This window comes from Dermacentor silvarum, chromosome 10 (assembly GCF_013339745.2).
Source record: "Dermacentor silvarum isolate Dsil-2018 chromosome 10, BIME_Dsil_1.4, whole genome shotgun sequence".
Taxonomy (NCBI): domain Eukaryota; kingdom Metazoa; phylum Arthropoda; class Arachnida; order Ixodida; family Ixodidae; genus Dermacentor; species Dermacentor silvarum.
In genome coordinates, this window is record NC_051163.1 from 22,986,115 (window position 1) to 23,003,481 (window position 17,367).

Sequence of the window (17,367 nt, forward strand, 5' to 3'; positions counted from 1 at the left end):
AGGTGCACACTGAATGCAAACACCACCTAGCTCAATATGTTTCGTGCTAAATTCCAACTCCATGTTAAATTGAAAAGGTGACAAGTGGGCTGTGTGCAAGTTTTATTTCCTTTTCAATTCTGGCGACGGCTTTCGGTGGAGGCGTTTGAGAGACGAGCGTTCTGTCAGTGAGCGAAAAACTGTTCGATCATGTTCAGCAGCCTGTGATAGTCGCCGAAGTAAATTATCTTGAGGAATCCTTCGAGAACTTTGATCACGTCGTTCTCCACGTTGCACTTGTAGACGATGAAGTCGTGCAGAGAGGAATGTACTGACTCTGAAACAAGCAGCCACGGGTGAGTCATCCACGTTTGGCACTTCGCTGCTTGGAATGTGGAAATGTGTCTGCTAATAACTGACTGAAACTTGGGAATCCCTATCAAAAATGTATTACTGTGTTTGACATCCCGAGAGAAGAGAGAGAGTTCTTTATTTAAAAGCAGAGATGTTTGCCGGCGTATAAGTATTCGCCTACATATTAGTCTGCAAGAGATGCGGTGAGAGAAGAGAAAGTCCCTAGGAGGAGGGTAGAAGTGAAAGAATGGTAATAATAACGCAACTTGATACCTTGATTTTCATTTTGGCATCTTCAGTGATAAACATTTGAGTCTGATTTGTCATCTTGACTTCACTGCTGATATATGCTGTGCTTTAGAGTATGAAAATGACAGCTATAGAGTTTTGAAAGACAGCCATTCGGTTTGAGCGAAGCGAAGGAGAAATGGAGGGTTTGACGTTGTACTGAAGTGTCCCGAAACTGGCCACTCGTTTATGAAAGACGTCGTAGTAGGGGGCTTCGGATTACTTTGCGTGCATCCACTATTCGTTATTGTTATTTGTGTATGTGCGCGCGGGAGAGTTTAGGATAATGGGCGGTGCCAGTTACTGCTTCTCGCTTAGCCAAACAGTACCACGGTCACTCGACGAAAACACACGACCTGTGTTTTCATCAAGCGGCCGTAACAGTACATACAAGTGTTAGAGCGCAGCTCAAACAAACAGAAAATTGTATAAAGATAAAGCTTTACGGCACAACAAATACATTTGCCACGGCAGGTAACGACAGTATGTAAAAACGAAAGTGCAAATAAGAAAAAAATTGAAGATTGAAGCAATGCGGTTGTTCAACATTGAGCCTAAATCCAAGTACATGAGCTTTTTTGTGGGGGGGGTTCTCCCCATCGTAATGCGACCATCGCTTCCGGGAATCGTACCCGGGACCTTGTGATCGGCCGCAGAACGCCATATCCACTCAGCCCCCACGAGGTTTGCCCATCCGCAATCCACATCTTTTCTCCAAGTTTTCTTGCTGACCTTTTCGGTTTAGCCCCCAAGAACAGCTAGGCCGCATAAGTTTAACCTTAGTGTTTTAGTTTTCAGTGTCATTATTAATCAGTTCATAAAAATGCCTTGAAACCTCCGTTATTGCTGTTTTATATTTTGGTGTGTTTGCTCATTGGCATCTTCTCTGGGTGATCTTTTGTTTCAAGTAGAGGCTCCATATTCACAAAAGCGAGCAGATTTCAACCAATTATAATGTTAGACATATTATGAGTGAAGGCGGCTGGTCATTATCAAGGAACACTTATGAACAAAAACCTTTAATTGTGAATGTGTTTCCAAATATTAAGCCTCCGTGCCAAGAAATTGCACCACTGCTCGTACAGGGAATGCGATGTTCCACGTTGACACACGTACGAGCACTTCTACGAACTGCAGATTGAATTTCGATGGCTATCGAAAGGGCTAACGACAACTTTTATCTTCCGCGTCTACACAGCGACGGACTTCGTATTTCAGTCTCACTAACCAGTTCTGCGCCCAATCTCCCTCACGTGTGACACAACACAGAAGAAAGTAATTAACTGTTGTAAAGAGTATTCGGTGGTTTCAAACAGAAACATAACGCTGTCTAAAAGGTGACTTTAAATCTATATTAAGGGACCCAATAAGCGGCTCACTCGAAAACCTGCGGCGTCTGAAGAAACTCCTTTGAAATAAGTTGCATGTTTAGTTTGTCAAACAGAGGCTGAAGGAAGAATGCATCAGCCTAGACGTTTTTAGCCTGGAGCCAGCATTTTGACTAAAAGTCTCGTCTCCAAGGTCCAAGAATGTGGTGGATTGAACCTTGGAGTAGTAGAAGCAGTGTTTTGCGAGCAATGAAAACGGTTTGCATCTAGCTCCGGGGCACTGGTTTGTAAAAGACACTTTAGTTGCCCGTTCAGCCCATGTTCTTGTTCTTCTTACTTGTATACGGTGTGTGCATATATGTACTATGAATGGGCGTGTCATTTCAGGCACGACCCTCGTCATCTAGAGTTAGCATGTTAGGTTCATGGCCAAGCAAATATTCATCATCATCATCAACCTGTATTTATCTCCACTGCAGGACGAAGGCCTCTCCTTGCGATCTCCAATTACCCCTGTCTTGCGACTAGCTGATTCCAACTTGCGCCTGCAAATTTCCCAACTTCATCACCCCGCCTAGTTTTCTGCCGTCCTCGACTGCGCTTCCCTTCTCTTGGCCCCCATTCTGTTACTCTAATGGTCCACCGGTTGTCTACCCCACACATTACATGAACTTCCCAGCTACATTTCTTTCTCTTAATGTCAGCTAGAATATCGGCTATCCCCGTTTACTCGCTGATCCACGCCACTCTCTTTGTCTCTTAACGTTAGGCCTAACATTTTTCGTTCCATCGCTTATTGTGCAGTCCTTAACTTGTTCTCGAGCTTCCTTGTTTCTGCCCCATATGTTAACACCGGTAGAATGGAATGATTGTACACTTTTCTTTTCAACGACAGTGGTAAAAGCTCCCAGTCAGGATTTGGCAATGCCTGCCGTATGCACTCCAGCCCAATTTTATTCTTCTGTAAATTTCCTTATCATGATCAGTGTCAACTGTGAGTAATTGACCAGATAAACGTATTCCTTTACAGACTCTAGAGGCTGACTGGCGATCCTGAATTCTCGTTCTCTTGCCAGGCTATTGAACATTACCTTTGTTTTCTGCATAATAATCGTCAACCCCACTCTTCCACTTTCTCGGTTAGGGTCCTCAATCATTTTTTGTAATTCGTCCCCAGTGTTGCTGAACAGGACAATGTCATCGGCAAACCGAAGGTTGCTAAGATATTCGCCGTTGATCCTCACTCCTAATCCTTCCCAGTCTAAGAGCTTGAATACTTCTTCTGAGCATGCAGTGAGCATGCATTGGAGAGATGAAATATTGGAGAGAGCAAATATTACCAGCTTCCATTGAAAATGTCAGTTGCTCTCTCTCTCTTTCTCTCTCTCTCTCTATCTCTCAAGGGACTTGTGTAACGAAAACAATCCTCCTTGTCGAAACGTTGGATTCACGTTGAGTCATCTACTATTCAACCACTGTTGACTGCTTCAAGTCTCCATGTTCATGTGAACCTCTGCGTTCTACGTTTTCTAACTTTACATCAAGTTTCAAATATACAAATACTGATATCTTTTTTGCACTCTCCCCATCCTTCTTTTTTTTCCCTATTGTGCTCACTTTTCTATATTCATGTCAAAGTTCCTGCGCTACCCGCCATGCAGTAAGCAAATCGTGTTATTCACAAACCATCTAATTGCCGTACGATCAGGTCCGTAAGAGCTTGCACCCTTTAGTTATTGTCGGTGACAACCTAAAAATTCAGCGGCGAAAACATCTCAGTCCAACTTGAAGATAATTTGTATAGATGACCAGTCACTTATATTCGCACGTTCGCGAAACGTCACGGCGGAGGCGAGTTGCTTACAGAATGTGCATCTCCCAGGTGCGTTTTAGAAGCGCGGATGCACAGAATGCAGGTGCAGTACAGTTTTAGTGAATGGAGCTTGTGCTGAATTGCAAGGTTGCCACCGAGTATAGAGGTCAATCAGAGTATCCTTGCCTTACCTAGCTTTTGAGCGGCCTTAAGAAAAGTGGAAATAGATATTTCGGCTCGCTCGTCCTCGAGAAAATCTGTGGAAAGATCACAATAAGCATATTAAAAACGCGTTGCCGCTCTCTCGATCAGACACGCGCTATGCGCACGAGCAGTATAATTAGAAAACACTTTCGGTGGCTGTAAGTGTTCTGACACGCCAAAGAGTCAATTCAAATTGCCTGGTGAGTTATACCTCGTGAAACCACGACGTTAGTATGCTCCTGTGTTTGTCCCTCACGCTGGCAGTTGGGCCAAAGCCAAACATCAAACGAACATAACAAGGTGACGGAGTCTAGTTAGGATGATAAAGTACACACTTCAAAATCTCGGCGTTTGTGTTATGGCAAGTCAGTTTAGTTTTGATTATGAAAAGTAAATCCGTTTAACTTTATTGAATTCCTGCCCTTCCAGTCCAGTCGGGTTCGGGAAGACCGCAGGTCAGAGAACTTTGTTCTGACGAACTTCGTTAATTTACTTTTTGTGCGCGTGCTTCAAGCTCCACAGGGCCAAGAGTTGTCGTAAATGTTGTTCAGTCTCTTTATTTATCCAAGGCAAAATGCGATGTGTTTTTAGTGACTCAGAATAAGCGAATGTTAAGACAGTTGAGTTCTTTATGCTGTTTAACGAAGCGGTCCAGCGCTAAAATAAACTGCCTGTATATTCTATCCTTCAAGATCCAAAATATTTTTAGTACACAAAGTTCATGCTTCACTTCAGAATGGCCTTATTCTACAGCCAAAAAAAAAAAAAACGTTGGCTCAAGTTCGACAGTTGGCACGGAGACACCAAATCATATATGAACGCTTTTTAACCCTGACCACTTGCATTCGCGTGTCTGCGAACAGCATGCTGTGCGCATGAATAACATAACTCAAGATAAACAATGTAAATGTTTCAACTTACTAGTAACCAATTGTTGCTTCAGAGTTCACCACAAGTGATGTGCTGGAAACGCAATTTGTGCAACTAGAAAGACCTGGAGGTATATTTAGAGATTGTGGGTTGTATGATACAGATGGTTAATGAGCAGCAATTAAAAAATGTTAAGAAAAGAAAGGTAAGCATGCAGACACGAACACAACTAAAGGAAAACAGACAACACAAACGTCGGCGTTTGTGTCGTCCGTTTCCCTCTATTTGTGTCCGTGTCTGCACGCCTACCTTTTTCTCACATGGATCCATATCAACTAGCTCAACTTTCTTAACAGGTACTGACGGCCTAGTTGGTGATCCATGATTTTGATGAAGTAGCGCACTACGAAGAAGTACGTTCCCACAAACATGAAAGGTGAGGACATACGTCAGCGCCTGTGTATATACATCCTCATCTTTCATGTTTGTGTGAACGTATTTCCTCCTGGTGCGCTGTTTCACTAAAATAAAATTTTGGTCATTCTTACAAAACTCCACGCTTATGCCACGCTTGTGTATTGTTAGGAAGGCGCTCCGGCCAGAACACTATTGGAAACAGCGTCCCATTGCATTCCCGCTGACGAACGGTCTTCGTCAACACAGATAGCACTTTAAGACAACACACCTTCCTCAGTCGTCGTCGTAGTTTGGTTAGCGTAAGCATCGGTTGTTGTCGATACAAGTTCCGTGGTCTCCTCGGGGCCTGTGAAAAGAAACATTATTGTTGCACAATAAACGTGCATTTACAAATATTTAAGAGAAAATAAAGGTACAGTAATAGCAGTAACTACGATAGCACGAAAAAAACGTTTACCTCCTCTTCGTCTCGTCGCTACTGACAAGAGGCCATCTTTTGTTTTGTATTTTTCGGTATGGTGGCACGACATCTCCCGGAAAAAAATCACAGACGCGGAGCTGGGGGTATTCTGGAAGTGTTTAGCTATTGGACATGTTTATTTCGTCTGCTGATGAAGTGTTGATTGGCTGGGGGCGCCTGTCTCCTTCTCAAGCGTACCGCAGCCCAGCCAATCAGCACTTCAGCGCCAGACGAAATGGGCATGTCCACTAGGTGGACGCTTACAGAATACCCCCCTTGGTCGGGGCGCAGAATGAGCGACCCCGTTACGCGGCTTGAAGTTTAAAGTTTAAAGTTTATTTCTTTGCTTATACATTAGGTCGTACAAAATATGAAATAAGTGTTTGGACCCGTATCCAAAGGCTAGTACGGAATGGGTCCAATGATAGAAAAATAAATCACGGAATACGACACAGGCGCTTTCAGTAGATATAACGCAATTTTTCAGTAAGCACTTGGTTCATGTGTAACCGAAAGTGTACGTAACAATTGAAGAGCATACATGACTACTAAATTTGAGGTTTGCATACATACGACTAAAGAGATAAACAATGGTATCCTAGAAACATCGAGCTTTTTCTCGTTTTACAAAAAGAATAAGTAACTAATAAACACGGGATCACACAAGCAATGTAATCTGGCATAGTACGTAAATTGGTGACAAGGTAACAATTTGAACAGGTATGGAGACAAATTAAGATATAGTGCAAGCAATCATAGCATTGATGCTTGAGTCAACCAACGGGCACATTACCACTCCGTGGGTGCGCAGACAGCGCACCCATTGGGTTGACCGGTGCAATCGCATATGTGACTTCAGCGACCGGGCGCGAAACGCGGTAGGAGCCGTCGTAACTTGGCAGGGGCTTCTATGAGAGAGCAACGGTTCGAGATCGTGACCAGGGGAGCACTAGGAAACGACGAGGGTGAGTGGTGTCACTGTGGCGGCAATCGTGACGGAACTTGTGTGACGCCTGCGAAATATTGCGTCTAATGGTCAAAGGACTCCTATTGAGTCATCTCCAGTTGGCCCTGTCTTGTGTTAACCGGTTCAATACTACGATAGAAGGTTTTCTTAATCCTGCCCTGTAGGGGCATTCAAGCAACTTTACCGCTTTGCCTTCGATTCCCATGCTTGAAAGAATGTGAGCACGTTGGCTGTGGATACAGCATGGAACCTGAAGGATAAGAAAAAAAATAGAATGTAAGAGTCAGCGCACGAAATTCAGATAATTAAGCTGCTTTACTATGAATAATCATTATTGTATGTGATTATCATTACTTTATTATCTTCTCTTTACTTTCCAAAATTCCTTTGTAGTATTTTTTCCCTACCCGATTCATGGTCTATCCTTCGTAGTGGGTTAAGCCATTTCACCTGATACCGACCAACCAAGAACTGCCAACTGTTCACTCCTATGAAGTTATTGAGGGCGAAGCAACGTGTACTTGTTAAACGGACAAAATTAGCCACCTAAACGCTTTATTCAGGGCGATTTGCAGCGCCTCGGAAAGCAGTAGTTCTCTAATGTCCGCGGGTTATACGGGCAGCTCGAATGCATACTTCTAGGCAAACGCACAAGTTCCACATACCTATTTTTGCTATTTGCAAAAAATGAAAAGGAGAGTTCATTCAGTCATTTTATTTCTGTATTTTTGTACAAGATAAATGTAGGAAACATGGACAAAAAGTTTGTCTTATGACAGCTGGACGAGGTCCATGTACCCCGGCAGATGCTAGCAGACAGTTTTTAACAAATTTGTCTTCATAACATGAAAGCCAAAAACATGATACGCGTAAACCAAGTAAATACAAATGTAACACTGTGACAGTGATCACAACACCTGACCTCAAAATCATAACAGAACAGAATAAACAACTGCAACACACAGTAACAAAGATCGGAAGCACATTTTTCAAAAATAATATAGCGAAATACAGTTTCGAGATCTCTTTTCGAAATACGAGATATATCTAATTCCTGAGGATATCGAGTTGTTTAATAGTTTACTTATTCAATTTGCAATACTCTTACAGCCATGGTTTGTTCTACTGAAAGGAACCAACCACGTGGTCTTGCATAGAACTAGCAATCTGTAGCTATACACCCCATGAAATGATAAAATTAGATACCTGGGAAACAGAGTTCTGGTTCTGCTGTAAGAAGCAAGCTACTAAATTTAGCAGGCAAGGGAAAACATGACAGGCAGCGATAGTCCATCGATATAGGACCATCTCGCCAGCCAAAGTTACTGCCCTTTAGCTAATCACGGCATCTATCAGCTAAATTGCCACAAATTACGGGAAAATAATGCCCGAGGTTTAAGGCGTGCTTCTTTCGTTCAAACACATCATGAAAATTTCACTCTGCAATTACGTAGAACACGAAATATAGTTTTCTTGGATGTATCAAATACCAATGGCATGATGACATGATCGCAACTTTTTGGGGCTGGTCGCAGGCTCACGACAGGACTGCCAGCAATGGCAAAAAAAGGTTAAGTACTGGTTGTCTTTTTCCTTTAACTACTCACCTTGTCTTCTCGAATAATATTTTTGTATTGAGAGTGGCTCAAGCATTCACTTAGCAAAATGACTATTGCTCTTCCACACTTTTCATTAAGCGAATGTACATACAGCACTATCAGGCCGCGTCGGGGAGAGCCACGCAGTACGAGTGCAGTCGAGTTGTCGAGGACAGTCACACAGAACGTGTTTTAATTAGTTGAATATGTGTTTCGATTTCTCGTGCTAGTAATTTCCGCCTCTTCGAATAATCCAGCTCCAGGACAATGATTATCCTATCTGTCATAGCCAATTTTTTTAATTCCGGAATACTTAAGAATAATCACCCAGTTTGTACTGTTCTGATAAGGGCGCAATAAGGGCACGACAACGCAGGGTAGCGCGCGACGTGATGGTGAACCAATCTGTCGGGGAGTAAATCAACTATACAAGCTTAGTTACTGTCATGCAGATTGCTTACTGTGTTATGTTACTTCTTTTTCAATGTCACTGTGTCGTGAATGTATCTATAGTGGTGCTAGAGGCCTAGTCAAGTTACCTTCGTCTCCAAGCACCATGACGAATCATGTAACCAAATAAATAAATAAATCGTACATCCCAGTACTACTGCGGCCTGAACTCACCAATAATATTGATGATCTTGTTGGCGGTGACGGTACGGTCGTCGTCTTTTAGGGACGACATTTTCTTCACGATTAGGGGAGTCGTCTTCCGGATGAACTTACAAATAGACTCACCAAAGCGTAGGTATCGATTCCGCGAATCTGCAAAGGCAAGGGGGAGGAGGGAAAACAAAAGGTGAAAGGCAGAGAGGCTAACCAGATTGAAGTGTCCGGTTGACTAAAATTCAGTGTTGTGAATGGGAATCCTCTGCAGCGGCGTTGCAATTCTCGTGTAGTACGTGAAGCTATAAGCGCAGACTTTTCGAAAAATCGGATGAAATGCCCTCCTATAGGGGGTCATTTTCCGGGATGCAAGCAAAATTATCATCCGAATGAGGTCTGCTGACATCCGGTATCTGTTAGCATCCTGGTTGGTAAAGCAATTGGCCTCATTTGGTAAAGAAACTGGTCCTAGGAAGGCGGTGGTGCTGGGTTCGATCTCCGGACTAGGACGAACTACTCTTCAACTGCGAAGCTTCCGTCCTGAGCAGCCCGTGTGGGTTTCCTTGAATGACAACTTTTCCTTTCTTGTAGAGTGATCTGGCGTAATGTGTTTGTACGTCTTTGTGTATTGCGTGTTTTTATACGAACGTGCATGTTTGAGTTTGTGTCTGTTGTATGTTTATATTTGTTAATGTGGGTCGCGGGAGAACGTGGAAAACTAAGCAACAATTATGTGCCGAATTTTTTGTATCCAAACGTTTGGCTTAAGTTGTCCCAACCACTCATCAGTTCTGCATGGCAAACTGACATGTGATAGTGAAAATAATACTATCGGAAATGAACGTGTTTTTTCACAGTATGGGTAAAAAAATATGAATCGTCACTGTTTCTAGAAGGTGATTGACTGGCCGATTGGAAACGATTGATTGTCCGGTCAGTCAGTCGCTAATCGGGACAGTGACAATCTCATAAGTATTACTATGGTTGTAAATTAAAGCATAAGAGGTCGCAGACACATCACAGCAGACAGAAGCAGACACATCTCAGCCTAGACAAAAAAAAGTAGTCAGGCCAGCAGCGCCAAAATCAAAGAACGCAAGATAACTTACTCATTCTAACGATGTGAAGCCTGCGGAGCTTAGCCATGCTCGAAATTCCTTTCCAAGCTTCAGCTGAAATTCTCGTAGTCGAGAGGTAAAACAGGTGCGTTATTCTACAGCGCCTTGTGAGCAACAGTATCGGGTAAATTTCAAACCGTTAAGTACGGCTTACCTCTCATGATCTGCGATTCAACTCTTCTCGGTACTTCCTGGTCGGTCAGTATTCTCTGGAATTTGTCCAAGTAAGCCCTTCCTCTGGAAACTTGAGAAACGGTACTTAAACACAGCTATCAATTGGACGCAAAATGGTTTGCGTACTCTTAAGTACACGTCGAGTAATAAATTCATACTGAGCTATGTAAATGTTCTAACGTGCTTTAAAGGAGCACTAAGGAGAAAAAGTGGGTCGACCTGCATCTAGTAAATTACCCTTCCTCAGTACACGAAATGAGTCTCATCTTGGGAGGAGGCTTGATTATATCATGGCCTCCAAGATTTGCGCGCGCCAATTGATTTTCAAAATTAGCCGGCACGCGCATATCTCGGAGGCCACGTTTAGTTAGATTAGACACAGAAAACTAAAGAAGGGTGGCGACGCCACCTTGGAAATTCTGCACCAGCGCGAATTTTTATGGCGTATCCTCTGGCCTAGTTAATGTTTTTATCGGTGAATGTAGACTTACATTGTATTCTAAGGAAGCCAAATACGGGACTTAGCAAGTTTAGAGTACCTTTATTGAAGCCTCAACGAACCAAATATGGACACATAGTTTGAAATCTGTGACGTCGCCCTGACGTACTCGCGCTGGGTTATCGGCGCGAAATTCAAGAAGTGGGACTTTGACTTTTCTCTTCTAGTCAAGCTTTTTACCGCGAAATCATTGAAAGTCGAGTTTTTTAAGAATAATTTATCAGTTAGGGGTGATTTAGTTTCTCTTTATTGTCCCTTTTAAGAACATCTTGTAAAATTGTTCCAAATCAAATAAAAAGATGAAGTAAATAGCTTTTTAGAGCGGTGAGTCTGGATCACTGGGTTCAAAGTAGTATTGACGACATAGTTGGAACTTGGCATTCTAAAGGAACAACTCGTAATGGGAAGTCGAACGCACCGAATGGCGAGGCTCTGCTTCCGTGACCAGCCAGGATCTGAATAGGTCTTTTCTGGGGAAAAAAGAAGTTTTTTTTCTTTTAGTTCAACGTGTGCTCTCATGAAAGTATCACACAATCCGTGTGTGATTTCGTGGCGCCTTCATATCGAGAAACCCAGAAAGTGAGTTAGTCTAGTAAGCATCAATTCTGAGAAAAAGAATCTGCTATGACGCGACTTCAAAACCATGTTCCTAATATGTAAGCTAATTTCCAAATGCATTAACGAGAAGAGAGAAAGAGATGAACGGATGCCAGGAAGGTTGACCACAACTGAACCCAGTTGGCTAACGTGCAGAGGGAAGGAGTCCGGTCCGCCCAAGGCAATAAAGATAACCGTTACAGAAAAGATAGCCTGTAGAACTGCAAGACGAGAGAGAAAATTGCCGTAATGTGTAATAGTTGTATTTCGGTTCATCCGAGAGATGTCTCGGACTGTCGTGATCGTCCTGGCATGCATACGTGAGTCCCTGTATTTTTATGTGCGATGCTCTTACCATCTGACAGGTCGTCAAAATCTGAAAAGAAAATGTCAGGTGGCATTCACTGCATCAACCAAGGGGCCAGAAAACCGATTCACGAGAACAAACTTCATGCATGATGTCCCCGCAGGAATTTACCCATAGGCACAATGTCCTCATCTGAAAAAAAAAATGAAATGCGTGACGATATTAAAACTCACGAAGCTACTTCCAGTGAATCAAATTGAAAGCATTTACGAGTTGTAGCAGCCACAAGCCGAGATCACACTGCACGTTGAAATAACAACGTTTGCGAACGTTCTTAGAGTGACACTATTGTAATTAAGCTATTCTAGTAAGAGCATGATCCGCTCAAATTGTCAGGTGACCTTTTTTTTTAGGCTCTACATAATTTTTCAGAATTAGCCTTTGGCAGATAGCACAATTATAATCCTTGGACTGGATTGCTCGAAGAGGCGGCATTACTTGCACATTAAATAAAAATGTATAATTGGCTAATTAGGAAAATTTCACTAACATTTTAATTGTTGACTTCACGACAAATAATGAACTTTACGAACTGTAGCCTTTGCGTTTGTAAGGCATATCCACTCGGAACGAATTCTGAGGATGGCACCGGCTTCGAGATATGCGCCGTCAAACTAGAGGTAGAACTGCACTATATACACTTATTTTTCTGACAAAACGCTGTTTTATGCACTGAAGCATAAAACTAAATGAACTGCCAGTGTATTTCGTCATTCGTTTCGGGAATGAATGTCTCGAAACTGGTGTCATCCTGGACAACTCGTTTCAAGTGGATAAGCCTGAGAACTCACCGGCTACAATTCGTAAATCGCAATATGTCCTGTAAGGAAATTACGAAAACTGTGTTCTTCTGTTGCTTATGCGTTTAGGTATCTTGCGCAAGTTTGCCGCCTTTGCGAATATTCCAGCTCAAGGATTAGAATTGTGCTATCTGCCACAGGCGATTTTTAAAGTTGCGTATAGCCTAGAAAAAAAAAACGGATTTTCGCTCACACAGTCTGTACCCTGTAGAGGTAATGAAATTTTATTTTCGAGATACAAAAAGTTAACTATGTTTATTAAAATGTAGAAATAATTATGAATTTGATTTAAATATGCTATAAACCTAACATATTTTATTTTGTTAAAATAGAAAGTGCTACTACGATTATTATGTTATTATTTCTGGTACCCTTACAGGCCCCGAGAAGCGAGAATTGAGTAAGGGTGTTTACAGTAATATAGAGGTATCAGAGCATCAACACAATACAGAAACTCATAAACATACGAAAATATAGACGAGTGGTAGCTATATCGAAGACAGATCATCAATGCACAGAGCAAAAGGTAAGAAATACGGAAACGTTATTGCATTAGGCAGCATACGTGCCTTACATATTATATGGCGTCGCGTAGTATGTGACGCATTGGTGCATCACACGCTAAGCAACGACTGTGGTTACAAGGATGTTCTAAACCACCGCCATGTTCTTGAGTGTCCCTGGCTAACGCTTCCAGGCACGGAGGTACAGTCGCCGCCGTCGCGTTATGCGCAGGTTCTGGGTTCGACTCCCACCCGCGTGCAGCTGTCTTTTCTTACACTTTCGTTTCCATTTTCCTAAGGTGCTTATCACAAGTTTAACAATTCACATTCAATATACACTTTAATTTAAATTTATTTGAATTACCATATGCTTTCCTTGGCTTCATTGTAGTACGACCATGCGTAGTAACCATATGAAGCCATGGAACGATGTTTGCTTCGTATGGTTATTTCCTGAATAACTTTTTCAGGAAGCAAATTCTAAGCTGTTTTTCGTCCAGAAAGTGGAGGTTTCTTGGATACACTTTGTCAATGGGCCAAATCAAGCGCGGTCCAACCCACCTGTGAAACCACGTGACCAGGCGCACGAGCACATAATGGCCAGCCAAGTTAAGGATGACCGCAGACGGAAGTGCATTTCCGGAAAAGCGGCCTAGCTTCCTGAGAAAACAAAAACAAAATGATTAGTGCTTACACGCCTGCGAACACATTATCATGACAGCACGTTAATTACTAGGGCATTAATTAAGGCAGAAATCTGGGCTAGTTGATATCAGTAGTTGGACATGTTGGTAGCGCAAAGAAAAAAAACGGAAACACACAACATGAACGAGGCCAGTCGGACGCGGAACATCAACTGTGGTCAAATTGACGTTCATCGCCCATTTTCGTCTGCTTCACATTGTGTGTTTACGTTTTTTTTTTCGGTGCTAAGAAAAAATATATTATGCCTTCTAGTGGTTTTGTAAAGTAATAGGGTCAGTAGCACGTACAGTACAAGGAACCACACCGTATATAACACGGCGTATATTAAAGTAGGGCAGGGCTTCAGGTAACAAGGATGGAAGTCGTTGAAGCGCATTTCCTTTTTTGTCTGTTTTCATAACACTCATCATTCGCGTTTGTGTGAACGTCTTTTTTCTAAGTGCTCTGCATCACCAAAATCATGGATCACCAGCTGGCCCGTCACTAGCCATTAGGTAAGTTCATAACACATTAAGAAAGAAAGTCACCGGAGAACGCGTCATTTTTAGCTTCAGCAGAATATGCACAATCTAACAAAAGCACGTGGACTTATTTTTAACCAAAGAAGGAGCGAAAGTGCCAGGGCTTCGCTAACGCCAAGTTAAAAGGCAACACTATCATTTCAATCTGTTCTTCATTTCAATCTCTCTTCTAAGTGTTGATTAACAAAATCTGAAATGATAAAGTCTGAACCAACGAGACAGACAGTTTCCTACTCGCATTCTTTAAAGTCAGCGATGGCAGGCTACAGTACGCCCCTACTCTTTTTTTTTTTTTTTCGTTCTCAGCAGCCGCAGATGACAGCGTGATGTGTTTCGCCTGACAAGACAAGCGACATCACGCCAGAGGAACCCGCCTTCCGTTCCTCCAATCATCTAACGCGTCGTCCGGGCCAGTCGGCATCGCCCGAGATAAAGAAGCCGCGGAAGGCATAAACAAGACTTACCTTCAACCGAGAGTCAAGCCTGTCGCGAGCCGCAGTCCCTTGTTACATCGCCATGTACCAGACGACAAGCAGAAGGCAATTACGCGCGCTCCACGCCAGCCAAGCAGAGAATCTCGTCTCGGATCGAAAACTTTGCAAAAGTTGACACGTCGACAACGCGAGGGCGTCGTCGGTAAGCAGCGTTAATGGCAATAAAGTACAATGGGCAGAAGGAAAAAGAGGAGAAGTGGAAAAAGAAAAGAAAAAGGTCGAGTAGTTGCAGCAAGAGGGGAGGGGGTCAGCTGGCTAGCAAACGGGGAGGACCGCGCCGACGATGTTTCTGGGAATAAGTTCGTGTCGGGTGGGCCGCAGCTGGTGGCTAGGAACAGTAGATCACGAACACAGCCAGCAACTGACCGACTGCCAGAGAAATATATGGCTCCGCAGGCGGCGGCGAAAAAATACCCGTGACGCGCTGGCGAGCCTTTCCTCCCACGGCCGACTCGTGGTCGGTCAGTCGGTCGGTGACTGCGAGGAACCGCTTCCTGTATGAGCGATCGAATTCTTCGTTCGCGCCAAGTGAATTGCCGAGTTTTGATGCGCAGGAAGGATCTGAGGCGCGAGACAGGCTTCGAGATGTTCCGTAGTGCGAATTTAACCACGAAAGCTCACTGGCCAAAGCTCTCGACGGCTTCCGGGGCCCGGTCGTACAAGCGATGCCAAAAACGTGTTTCCCATACCGTAAAAGACTCCGGTATACTACAGGTTTCACTAGTTTCGGGTTCGGGTGCTTGCACGTACTGAGAAGGCTGTGCAGTCGGAATCGGAATCAAATTAACAACGTAAATGCGTGTAAAAACTTGCAATCTGTTTATATACAAAAGACGGTCCCGATGTCTCCGACTGTAATATGCTTCCGTTTCTTGCTGTTTGTTTTACAAAAAAAAAAGAAAAACACGGTTAACGCAAGACAGTTCCTTTTCAAATGATTTACACTACACACGTACACATTTTGCACATTCTTGCGCAATGCCCACGCTTATGTTTTAGGCTATGGATTCAGTTTCTATAGAGGACGGAACTGCCCGTATCACATATGGAACGATTTGATTCGATGTAACGGACACATCGTATGTAGGGTGTTTGCCTACATACAACATTGCCTACATGCAACATTGCCTGTGGCAAATAGCACATTCTAACCCTTAACCCTCGATGAGGTGACCATAACTTTTACGAGAAATCTAAATCCTACATACATTAACATAACTACGCTAATTAACTTTTTATTATCTTACGGTACATATTTCAATCTACGAATTATAGTTAGTTTGCAAGGCATGTCGACTAGGAGCAAATTCTGAGGATGGACCTGGTTTCGAGATGCGCGCCGCAATGTTGCTGTAAAAATGTACTGTTGTACCACTTACTTTTTCAAAGAAAACGGCTACTTTATACATTGAAGCACAAAAGTAAGTGCAACGCCAATGCATTTCGTCGGAAACTGAAAATTATCTCGAAAGTGATGGAGTCTTGAGAATTCGTTCCGAGTGGATATGCCTTGCGAACTCACCAGCTACAATTTGTAGATTGAAAGTAGTACCGTAAATAATTAAAAGTTAATTGATGTATTTATGTCAATCATTCAATTGGCCATTATGATTTCTTGCAGTGGCCGCTTCATCGAGTAATTTACGAGATCAAGGGTTAAGATTGTACTAACTGCAAATGGCAATTTTTTTTCAATATGGTGCAACTAAAAGAGCGCGCCCTGTATACAATATGTAATATGTGTTCGCTGATATAAAGCATATATAAAACCCGTACTAGATGTATATCTGAGTTTCCGGTAATATGGACTTACGGTTCAACCCAAGCGCAAAAGCAAGTGCGCAAGAACATCTTCTTCTTTCTGGAGTTTTTACTTGCCAAAACCAGTTCTGATTATGAGGCACGCCGTAGTGGAGGGCTCCGGATTAATTCTGACTACCTGGGGTTCTTTAAGAACAGGGTTCGCTATCCGTGTAAACGGGCCTGTTGTAGCAAGAACAGGCAGAACAACCCCTGCGTCACACGTGTTGCATTGTGACATCTGGAGCGAGTTGGCCGCAGTACATTGCAGTTTCGACAAACACGCAAAATGCCAAATATTTGAGTCGTGGGAACCTGTCAACTACCCCATGAATGTTATCTGTTCGAACCCTGCGACAGAGTTCAGTGAAATATTGTTATATCACAGCAAAATCATTCCATCTTGCTGTCTCACCCTGGCTTCATAACACACTTTGGAAAGGCAAATTTCCAATGCCCATTTCGCTTGCTGAGCGTTGCTAAAGGTGAACCGATGTTGTTCAGGCGGCAATCTGCACTAGAGAAGTGCAGTCCGCGGCGCAGTAAGGAAACATACAGACTCACAGCTTAGCCAGCTCTTTCAGAGTCAGACTTTCCATTTTGTCGCAATTAATAAAGAACAACAAAGCATGCTATCGTTCTTGAGACACTCATCTAGCCACCAACTCAAGACATAAATCGATTCCTATGCGCAAGACGCCCCCTGACACGAGGAATGCCCAGCCACAAAACGACGCCAAGCAACTCACGCCTACAATACTCGTATCATCATCATTATCACCCCAAAATCCTCATCAGAAACAGCCTAATTATCTCTCAACTGCAACACACAGGCCTCTCTGCAAAACAAGACCACAAATTGGCCTTGTTTTGCAGTAACAAAATTCACCCAGTACGCGCAAATT

General features: G+C 43.0%; 1 protein-coding gene across 2 annotated transcripts; it reads right to left on the reverse strand.

The window, feature by feature from the left end:
• Positions 1 to 91: 91 nt before the first annotated feature.
• LOC119431385 (uncharacterized) lies at positions 92 to 15,693 on the reverse strand. 2 transcript variants are annotated; one of them, XM_037698868.2, is made up of 10 exons: positions 14,633 to 15,693; positions 13,504 to 13,602; positions 11,094 to 11,771; positions 10,157 to 10,246; positions 9,994 to 10,056; positions 8,903 to 9,043; positions 6,865 to 6,930; positions 5,522 to 5,599; positions 3,954 to 4,019; positions 92 to 316 (listed from the first exon to the last, which is right to left on the reverse strand). In XM_037698868.2, the coding sequence occupies exons 4-10, from the start codon at positions 10,161 to 10,163 to the stop codon at positions 165 to 167; spliced, it is 573 nt and encodes a 190-aa protein (XP_037554796.1). In that variant the 5' UTR covers positions 10,164 to 10,246; positions 11,094 to 11,771; positions 13,504 to 13,602; positions 14,633 to 15,693; the 3' UTR covers positions 92 to 164. The 2 variants fall into 2 exon arrangements, with proteins under 2 accessions (XP_037554796.1, XP_037554797.1); XM_037698869.2 differs by having other exon boundaries at positions 9,994 to 10,064; positions 10,157 to 11,771.
• Between the last annotated feature and the right edge of the window lie 1,674 nt (positions 15,694 to 17,367).